Source organism: Elephantulus edwardii, unplaced genomic scaffold (genome assembly GCF_000299155.1).
Source record: "Elephantulus edwardii isolate Elephantulus edwardi_28Jun2011 unplaced genomic scaffold, EleEdw1.0 scaffold00144, whole genome shotgun sequence".
Lineage (NCBI taxonomy): Eukaryota > Metazoa > Chordata > Mammalia > Macroscelidea > Macroscelididae > Elephantulus > Elephantulus edwardii.
Window position 1 is genome coordinate 8,201,342 of NW_006399894.1, and position 10,681 is coordinate 8,212,022.

The following is a 10,681-nucleotide window of genomic DNA, read 5'->3' on the forward strand; positions in this document are numbered from 1 at the left end:
GTGGGAATAAGCGTGTTTGAGATGGCTAGGTTGGCACAGGATAGAAGAGCATATAGAGCTCTTGTACATAGGGTCACTATGAGTCGCAAGCAACTCGATGGCACATAACAACAACAACAAAAACCTTTTGATTTATATTTTTAATTCACTTTTTTATGTTTCCTTTATGTCATTTAGTCATAGGTTTTATATCTGAAATACCCATCAATTGTACTCAAGTGTTGTTTTCAATGTAACATTAGATCTAATACATTAAAAATTTTTCTTTCTGGAATTTGCTGAGAAGTTAGTTCTAAGCACAACACAAAGACTATCAGCTAGGATGGAAGAGACCCCGCCCTCTCAACCTCAAAGGAGGGCATAGGTGCACTTTTAATGAAGACCGCTATTGAGTACCAATCATAAGACTTGAGGAAAAAGAAGTACTGGGCAATATTAATGAGTGGTTACAAGGTTCTGAGGCTTTGTCTGCTCAAGGGGAAATATCAAACTCCATCAACTTCACAATATCATGGAAGCAGCAGCAGAATCAAACATATATTTCTTTTTATCTTCTTGTCTCTGAGGTATCATTGAGTTCTCAATCTTATCTGCTTTTGTATAGGAAGGCTTATTTTGTTTTCTCAGTATGTTTGATTCTGCCTTCATAATGTACCTTTCCACGGAATAGCCTCTCCTATCAACATGCCCAAAGTATGTCAGGAAAAGCTTTCTCATCTTTGCCTCCAAAGAGCACTTTGGCTGCACTTTCTCCAAAACATATTTTTTTTGTTCATTTGGCAGTGCTTAAGTTGTTCAGACTCTTCTCCATCATCACGTGTCAAAGGCATCAATTATTCATCTTGGTCAATGTCCAGCTCTCAGATGCATATCAAGTGACCCAAAAGACCACAGCCTGAATCAGATACACCTTAGTCCTCAAACTGACATCATTACTCCTCTTCTGTTATCTTTAGTCATTGTATAGCTCTTAAATGCATAGCAAATAATGGTACAAACCATGGCCAGGATCCCTTGACTGACATCATTACTCCTTAGCAATTTGGAGTGGTCCCTTACAGCAGACTTCCCCAAATGCAATTTGTCTTTTGATTTTCTGACTGCTGGTGCTAAAAGTGTTGATTGTGGAGCCAATCTTCAAAGTGTCCAAAGCTAGTCCATCTCATTCACTGATGCCTATTAGGACCCAGTGGGTGGGGCTTCGTGATTAAAAGTTGGTTAGGGACTGAGAGCCAGCCTCTTGTTTGAAGCAGTTGGGACACAAAAGATAGGTCTATTTATTTGATTAACAGTTAGTTGAGTCTCTTTGGTCTTTTTATTTCATTAACAATCATTTTTGGTCTGTTTGGTCTTTTAAATTTAATTAAAAATTAAATTTAAAAATTAAATGCTGAGCTGTTTGGTCTTTTGCGTTTATTTATAGTCAGCTCTGGGCTGGGAGCCTTTTGTTTAAACTAACTATGACCCACTTGGTGGAATTTTGTGATTAAAAGTTAGTTGGGGGAAGAGAGCTTCTTGTCTAAAGCAACTGGAATCTCAAAGGTAGATCTTTTTATTTGATTAACAGTCACTAGTGAGACGTTTCTGGAGAGAGGATGAAAGGCACCCAAGTGTGGAGGACTCTCCTTCATAGGGTCACTATGAATCGCCTGCAACAACAGTAATATCAACACAGAAAGAGAGAGAGATCAGCTGGCCCAGTGGATAGAAAGAGATGTTACCAAGCCAAAAGTGGGTGACATTTAATCCGTGGCCTCAGGCCTGTCTTTCATTGTTTTTGTTCAGACATTCCTCTAGGTCTTATAGCCCTGGTGTACAAGTTGCCTTCCTGTGATTACTTGTGGTTGCTGTGAGTCTGAACACTGTGACGCTGATGTGTCAAATGCATTGATGGTTGGCTACCCAATGCGGACAGAGAGTGGGGTAGAGCTCACCGATTAAAATAAGCTTGGAAGGAGGAGTGGCGTCCACTTCCTTAGTAGCTTGCCTCCGGAAATTCTATGAACCTGGAGAGAGGATGAAAGGTCTCCAAGCATCAAGGACTCTCCTTCATAGGGTCGCTATGAGTCACCTGTGACTCGACGGCACTTGAACAGCAACAACAACAGTGAGAAGTTTCATCTTTTTTTAATTTCATTAACAATCAGTTGTTGGCCAAGAGCCTCTTGTTTAAATCAATTAGGACACAGTGAGTGAATCTTTGTGATTAAAAGTTGTTTGGGTCTAAGGGTCTGCAGCCCTTGGGCCTTATGTGAAGACTAAATTCACTATTAGAGGTACAAACTAAATTTTCAGTTTGTTATATTTGGGGAGAACATTGTTCAAATTGATACAGCACTTGTCTGTCAGTTTGCTGTACTGAAATAACTTGTGGATTGTTGTGATACTGAGTCCTATGCCACCAGTGTGTCAAATGCCACAGGGATTACCCACAGTTGACAAGGTGTAGTAGAACTCCCAGATGAAGACAGTCTAAGAAGCAGGATTGGCAATCTGCTTCTTAAATAATAGGACTCTAAAAACCCTATGACGAGTAAATGAATGTGGATAATTATTATATGAGTAGTAGAATCTAATTTGAAAGAGAGTCAAAATGAGGAAAAATAATGGCAAACATTCTCTAATAATTAGAACATGGAATGCATGTAGCTTGAATGTTGGAAAATTAGAAATTTTGAAAAATGGAATGGATTGCATAACCACTGAAATTCTAGGCCTTAGTGAAATGAGACGGACTAGCTTTGAATCAGTATACATTTTAATTAATTAATTAAGTGATTTCTTGATTAACTAATTAATTAATTTGCATGTGTACTGTCAAATCGGATCTGACTGGTACGGGAGGAGATTGTCCCTCCTTCTCTGGCAGAGAATGTGGTGGATTCAAACCAAGCACCTCTGAGACTGCAGTGCAACTTCTTGCCACTAGGCCACCAGAGCTCCTTAATCAGTGTAGTGTACTTTTAATCAAACCTAACTGTTGTTATTATTGATTGCCTTCGAGTCAAACACAACTCATAGCAACCTTATGAACAAAAGGCCTGAAGAGTTTCTATAACTATCGACATTTATCAAAGTTCACAGAGTTTCTGGAGGCATGCTGTTTAGGAAGTGGATGCTACTCCTGCTTCCAAAACCTAACTAGAGACACACACCATAAAAACTTCATATATATATATATATATATATATATAACAACCCAGAACCTACAAAACACTAATACAAGAAACAATAAAAGACCTAACTAAATAGAAAAATATTCTTTGTTCTTGGATAGGAAGACTCCACATAGTGAATACGAAAATTCTAGCAATCTACAAATTCCTCCTCATAGCATTAGTGGAGGTCACCCATGCTGCCTAAACTGTTTTAACAATATGAAAAGAGATTTCAAGTTTACTCTAATAATAATGTGCTGTCATAAGTGCAGAGACAAAAAGTTCAAATTTACTATCATAATACATAGAAAATCCACCTAAGAAGTTTTAAAAGCTTCTTGGAGGGTCTATTATTATGTAGCAAAAATTCCAATTCATTGCTGTTGAGACTGACTCACAGAGCTCAGTGGTTTTCAAAGGCTGTAAACTGTACGGGAGGAGATTGTACATCTTTGTCCCCCAGGGCAATGATCTTTATGTTCGTAATGCAAATCCTTACCCACTTGTATTGTGTGCATCAACTTGGAACTAACTCATGCTCTGTAAGTTTTTAGAAGCAGTAAACTGCATGGGAGGAGACTGTCCATTCTTCTCTAGAAATCCCTTAGTACACTTAGAGGGAGTGGGATAAAACCTCACAAAAAGCAGTCATCATTGAGTCAATTGACTTGTGATAATATGATATGTGTCAGTAAAACATGCTCTATAAGGTTTTTGTTATTGTTGTTATTAATTTTTCATAGATAGATTTCCAGGCCTTTCCTGACACAGCCAACTGTGAATGAAATTTTAAATCTGGATGGATTCAAACAAGTAACATTTTGGTTTCAGCAAATAACGTTAACCACTTGCATTACACGGAGACATGGAGTAATTAATGGGATCATGGTAGCTAGTCGTAGCAACAGATAACAAAGCTACACATTTTAATGGTCAAAAAATGACAGAAGATGAGGCTAGAGTGGTTCGCAGAACCAAGGTCAAGGATAGTATTGTGTGACTTATGTTGTTGTTGTTATGTGCCGTCGAGTCCCTTGCGACTCATAGTGACCCTATGTACAACAGCCCTAAACTCCACTCTGTCCTGTGCCAATCGCACTGTCTCTGACACTCGCATCCCAATTATTCCAGTCACTGAATCAATCCAACTCATAGAGGACCTTCCTCTCCTGCGCTGTCCCTCCACCCTCCCAAGCATGATGTCCCTCTCTAAGGACTGGTCTCTCCTCACAACGTGTCCAAAGTATGTTAGACAGAGCCTCAGAATCCTTGCCTCCAAGGAGCCACCCGGTTTAACCCCTTCCAGGACAAATCTGTTTGTTTTCCTAGCAGTCCATGGTATTCTCAATACTCTTCTCCAGCACCACAGCTCAAAGGCATCAATTCTCCTTCTATCCTCCTTGGTCATTGTCCAACTCTCTGATGCATGACAGGTGATTGCGAAGACCATAGCCTGTATCAGATGCACCTTAGTCTCCAGAGAGACACCATTGCTCTTCAGTACGTTGGAGAGGTCCCTAACAGCAGATTTTCCCATGGTAATGCGCCTTTTAATTTCCTGGCTGCTGGTGCCAAGACTGTTGACTATGGAGCCAAGCAAACTAAAGCTGCGTACAATCTCAATCTCTTCACCATCCATCCTGATGCTGCCGATTGGTCCAGTGGTGAGAATCTTTGTCTTCTTGACATTGAGCCTCAATCCATATTGTAGGCTGCATTCCTTGACACTCTGCAGCAGGTGCTTCAGGTCCTCTTCAGTTTCAGCAAGCAGGGTTGTGTCATCCGCATAATGCAGGTTGTTGATAAATCATCCACCAATCGTGACCCCACATTTCTCCTCATAGAGCCCAGCCTCCCGGATAATCTGTTCTGCATATAGGTTGAAAAGGTATGGAGATAAGATGCATCCCTGGAGTACGCCCTTCCCAATTTTGAACCATGCAGTGTTCCCTTGCTCTGTTCTGACGACTGCCTCCTGGTCCAAGTATAAGTTTCGCATTAGAACGATCAAGTGTTCTGGGATTCCCATTCTTCTCAGAGTCAGCCATAGTTTGTTATGATCTACACAGTCAAATGCCTTTGCATAGTCAATGAAACACAGATAGACATTCCTCTGGTATTTCCTGCTTTCAGCCAAGATCCATCTAACATCAGCTACAATATCTCTAGTACCACGACCCCTTCTAAACCCAGCCTGGACTTCTGGTAGTTCTCTGTTGATGTGCTGTTCCAGTCGTTTTTTGGATAATCTTCAGTAAAATCTTGCTTGCATGTGAAATCAGTGAGATTGTTCTGTAGTTTCCACATTGTGTTGGGTCACCTTTCTTTGGGATAGGAACAAATATCGATCTCTTCCAGTCAGTTGGCCAAGTGACTTATAGGAATCTAAATTTTATCCTGTACGCAGCACGTAATCTTTAAAGTCTCATAAGCAAGTGAACTAATTTTCCCATTTGAAGAATCAGACTGACATACTGAGGGAGTATAATATATGAGAGCAAAGATATAGCTCTGAAGTTAGCCAGCTTGAGTTTGGATGGTTATTTTACCCTGAGATTAGATTAGAAAGAGGTCTTTGGGTAAATACTTAACTGTGATATTTTGTAAAGGAAGAACAGCAGTGTCTCCCTTGTGTAATTCTGTTGTTATGAACCCTTGAGCCAAGTTTGACTCAGAGCGAAACTATGAACAACAGATCTGAACCCTATCCTATCCTGTGTCATCTTCATCATCTCCAACACACTGGATCCCACTGCTGCAGTCAAGCCATCCACTGTGTCAAGCCCTCCTCTGTGTCAATCCATACACTGTGTCAATTCATCTGGTTCAGGATCTTCCTCTCTTTCACTGACTTTTCCACCCTTCCAAGCCTGATATCCCTTTTCCAAGAAAGTATGTGAGAGAAGCTGTACCATACCTTCCTTGCCTTTAAGGAGTCCTCTGACTGCACCTTCTCCAAGATATAGTCTGTGATATATTCAGCACTACTCTTTAATACCACAGTTCAAAGACATCAATTCTTCTTCAGGAACTTTTACTCATTGTCCAGCTCTCAGATGCACAGCAAGTGATTGAAGAAAATCACGTCCTGAATCATGAGCACCCTACATTACACAAACTGTGCTCCTTAGTACTTTGAAGAGGTTCCTGACAACAAACTTTCCTAATGCAATGTGTCTTTTAATTTCTTGGCTGCTGGTGCCGTGGTATTGATTTTGTGGATCCATGTAAGATGAAGCTGCTGGCAATTTCAATATTTTCATAATGTTGCCTATCAGCCCAAAGGTGACAATTTTTATTTTCTTTATGCAGAGATATATTCCATACTGAAAGTTGTAGTCATTGACCTTCTGCAGCATATGCTTCAAGTCCTCACTTTCTTTTTTTTCTCTTTTTAAAAATTAATTTTAATGAAAGTTTACAGACTTAGGTTTTCCAGTCATTCATTGTTGCGCTTTTCTTCCTACCCAACCCCACCTTACCCCCCAATTCACCCTTCTCCTTGAAAAGAAAGAAAAACTCTTTCATTGTTATCTAATCCCTCCCACCCGCAAGCAGGCAAAGTAGTGTCATCTTCATAATACATGTTGTTAATGAGTTTCCCCCCATCCTAATGCCACATTTTTCTTCAGAGTCCAGTTTCTGAAATGGTTTGGTCAGCATAAAAAATTGAATGGCTATAGAGAAAGGCTACGGCCCTGACATATGCTTTTCCTGATTTTAAACTATATACTGTAGTACTAAGTAAGTGAATGTAAAAAAAGAAATAAACTGTGCTAAGAACACATGTGCTTATTGGAATTACTACTAATACTATTTGCTAATTGGATGATCATATAAAGACTTCTTTTGACCTCTTCTTCATTACCACAAATCCCTAACAGAATGGTCTGTTTCTCTAATACCATCACCAATATTTTCCTGGTGTAGCCCTAGTGAGACTGCTAACTAAAAGGAGGCGTAAGTTCAAATACACCAGCCACTCGGTGAGAGAAAGATTAGTTCTCCTCTCAGTAAGACTTACAGACTTGAAAACCCAGTAGAGGGCTACCCTCAGTAGGAATCCACTCAACAACAATGAGGTTGGATTTAATGAATAAAAAGCTTGGTCTTACGGGAAAAGATTATCAAAAAAAGGCTCCAAGTTCTCCAGAACCTCAGGCTGTATGCTCTGTATGTGAAACATTTATTTTTCTCAAGAAAGAACTTAAGATTTTCATTGGAAATTCCCTAATATGAAGTTCTCCTAAGTAAATTAGACCTTCTCTAGCCTGTTTCCCCTTTTAAATACTAAGTTCTTAGAAATACAGTTAATCAACATTGACATGCTTCCTTTTTATAGGATCTGTTCCTTCAAGGCATAGATGATTATTATTTAAAAATAATAATAATCTTTTTACTGAAAAGCATCTCAAAATGATAGATGTAAAATAAGCAATTTATAAACAATCAGCAACTGAATTATAAACATAAATTCACTGCCATTGAGTCTGTACCAACTCATAGGGACCTTTCATTAGGTTTCTGAGAATCTAAACTGTTAACAGAAGAATACTTCTCGTTTTTCTTCCAAGGAGCAGATGGTGAATTTAAATAAAACTTCGGGTTAGCTGCACAACTCATGACAAGATTAAACCTCAAGGGTTCAATCAAATAAATATCTGTTCCCAAACTTCACAAGTGCGGTCTTAGCACTTATTTTAGCAGAGAGTATCAAATAAATAATTACTCATTGTAATCATAATCAACTATAAGGGACTTTCTTTATGATTTATAAAGATTAAGTGATATCGTTACTTAAATTTCTCCCCCTTTAAAAATTATCTATTTACTAACATTTTATTGAAAGCAGTATATCTTAGAAGTTCATAATAGTTATATAATCAGTATATGAAGGGAAATTTGAATTGCATACTCAAAATACAACTAGAAAAAAGACATGATGTAGAAATTGGGTTTTTAAGTAAAAGACGTAATAGAAAATATTCTCTAAAAACTTAAAGAGATAGCAAATATCTGTTGCTATAACTATGCACCAGAGTTGATTTTGGCTCAAAGTAACCCTGCAGAAAAGAGTAGAATTGTATGTAGGGTTTTTTACAGTTTTAATCTTAACGTACTTAATGGTAAGGAATTGTATTGCCAATACAAAGATACGCAGATAGAATCTATCAGCTGCTCTGTGGGAGGAAAATGGGCAATCTTTTCCCTAGTGATTTGGAAACCCACTGGGTGTCATCTAATAGTTGTTTCCAACTCAACAGTACAAATAACAAAGCTTAAGAGGAGTGGATCACCAGTCTTTTGTCCTGCAGAGGTGCTGGTGGGCTCAAACCACCATGCTTTTCAGTTTGAAGTCAAGTTCTTAACCATTATGCCACCAGACCACCTGAGACTACAACTACCAATCTCAAATTCAATGTTTTATAATTTGTAGTATTTACAAATCTCAAGTAAATTGAGATTGTTTCTAAATTCCACCCAGTAGGAAAGTTTTCAACAATCTCTAAGAGGACAAACATTACAAAGGGAATTGAGGAGGAAAGAAAATGTGTATAAATGAATAAATGAAAGAAAATCTGTTTATAAACTTTTACTAAAATCACAATTTAAAAAGGCTCAAAAAGGTAGCAAATGAGACCTGTAGAAACAGAAAAACATGTTTAAAGACTCTATCAAAATGATGTCACTTATCTTTAGGTTAAATAAAAAATGTAACTAAAATTTTAAAATATTTACATATATATCTCAGATTTTTACATATTAAAAACAGTCTGTCTTGGAGAATAAGTTGTTAGGAGAGATCACCCCTTGCCGAAATACATCTGCGGTGGGAAAGTTGAGGGTCAGAGAAATAGAGAAAGACTTTAATGAAATGGACTGACACAGTGACTATAGCAATGGGCGTATATCAGATTGTGAGGATGGGTGAGGATAGGACACAATTCAGATACGTTATTTTTAGGGTTGCTGTGAATCATAGTTAAACCTGTGGCACCTACCAACTACAACTAATATTTTATATATAATATAAAATGGACCTTTGGCAAAAATTAGGGAGGTCTGGTGGCCTAGTGGGTAAGGAATTGCACTGTCAACCCAAAGGCATACAGTTCAAATACACCAGCTGCTCTGTGGGAGAAAGATGGGCAATCTCATGTGCTTTATATAGCCTCTGAAAACCCGCTGGAGGGTCCAGCTATGAGTCAATTCTTACTCGGGGGCATATAATCACAACAATGGTAAAAATTAACTCTTGAAGATATAGCACATATACATTAAAATTAATTCACACAGTTAAGTCATATCATCTTTAAGTTGACTATTTTTTAGGGGTGTATAATTTATTAAATTGCAATCTTATAGATCTATATTCAAGAGAAAAAATAAAAAAAGAATGGCTTACTTTCCTCTAGTTGATTCGAAATTTGGTCTCTGATGGTCAGTTCTTTGGCTTCTGCTGCTGAGATGCATCCTCTGCAGGGATTCATTTCCTGCACTTTCAGTTGAGTTAAGACTTTGTTGATTCGACTTTCTGGCAAAGCTCTGAAGAAATTTCAGTGTTGAGTTGGAGAGTACCACTGATTCTGCCCCAGGATTCAATCTGGTGCTAGAATTGCTCAGGAGAGCAAGAGTGTGAAACTTTACCACTTCTGCATTGGCTTTGGATGTGAGAGTTGAGTTTTTCTCAAGTTTCTGAGGTTCACTTGTCTTTGAAGGAAGTAATGTTGATTTCAGAAGACTTTTATCAGAGGTTCTTGCCTCAGGAGTTGTAGGTGTCTCAGCAGATATGATCTCAGTGGTAGGTACTATTTGAAGACTTTGTGTTTTATTTAGAGCAACTGAAACAGTAGTCAAGTCCTTCAGGGAAGGTTCATCCTTAGGTGTAGTCCAAGTATAAGTAGTGCTGTTAACTCCAAGGCCTCCACTCCATAAACTAGAAAGTAGAACAAATAGGCTTGCTTTCTTCATTTCAGCAGTTTGAAAAAGAGAAAATTCATGTGAAATTAAATTATAAATCTCTTCCAGTCTCTTCAATAGCTATTTCTACACTGAACATGCTAGAACAGAGGCTTGCCAATTTGAGATAAGTAGAGGAAACAGGTTTCTGTGTTCTGCAGTGATCTGAGGAAGTTTGATTTCCTGTTGCTGGAGGTTTTTTGGTGACCTCTGACCACGTGTAGGATGGATCTATGAAAGTGATGAAGAGTCTTTGGTGAAGCCAAGGCTAAACAGGAAAACACAAGCAATTGTTACCACGAAAAGCCATGAGAAAAAAACATCAATTATTTTTCTTTCCTACATAGATTCATGTTTTGTATGTCACTGATTTTGAAGAGCTTTAGAATGATCCAGGGGGAGGATAGGATTTTGCTTAGATGGACTGAATGAAGGAATTTAACATTTTGTTCTTCTATTCAGGGAAATTGTGGAAATACTGCACATTTTTGTAACATGTCTCTTCTATTGGATTTCATCCATAGAGCCACATTTTGCAGAGACAGACATACAAATTAAAAAAT

The 10,681-nt window shown here is 38.3% G+C and overlaps 1 protein-coding gene across 1 annotated transcript in view; it reads right to left on the reverse strand.

Annotated features, from left to right (window-relative positions):
- Positions 1 to 10,130, reverse strand: part of MMRN1 (multimerin 1) — an 86,895-nt gene extending 76,765 nt beyond the window's left edge. The window contains exon 1 of the mRNA XM_006894483.1: positions 9,565 to 10,130. Coding sequence (XP_006894545.1) covers positions 9,565 to 10,130 — 566 coding nt within the window. The remainder of the gene's footprint in view (positions 1 to 9,564) is intronic.
- Positions 10,131 to 10,681: the final 551 nt, after the last annotated feature.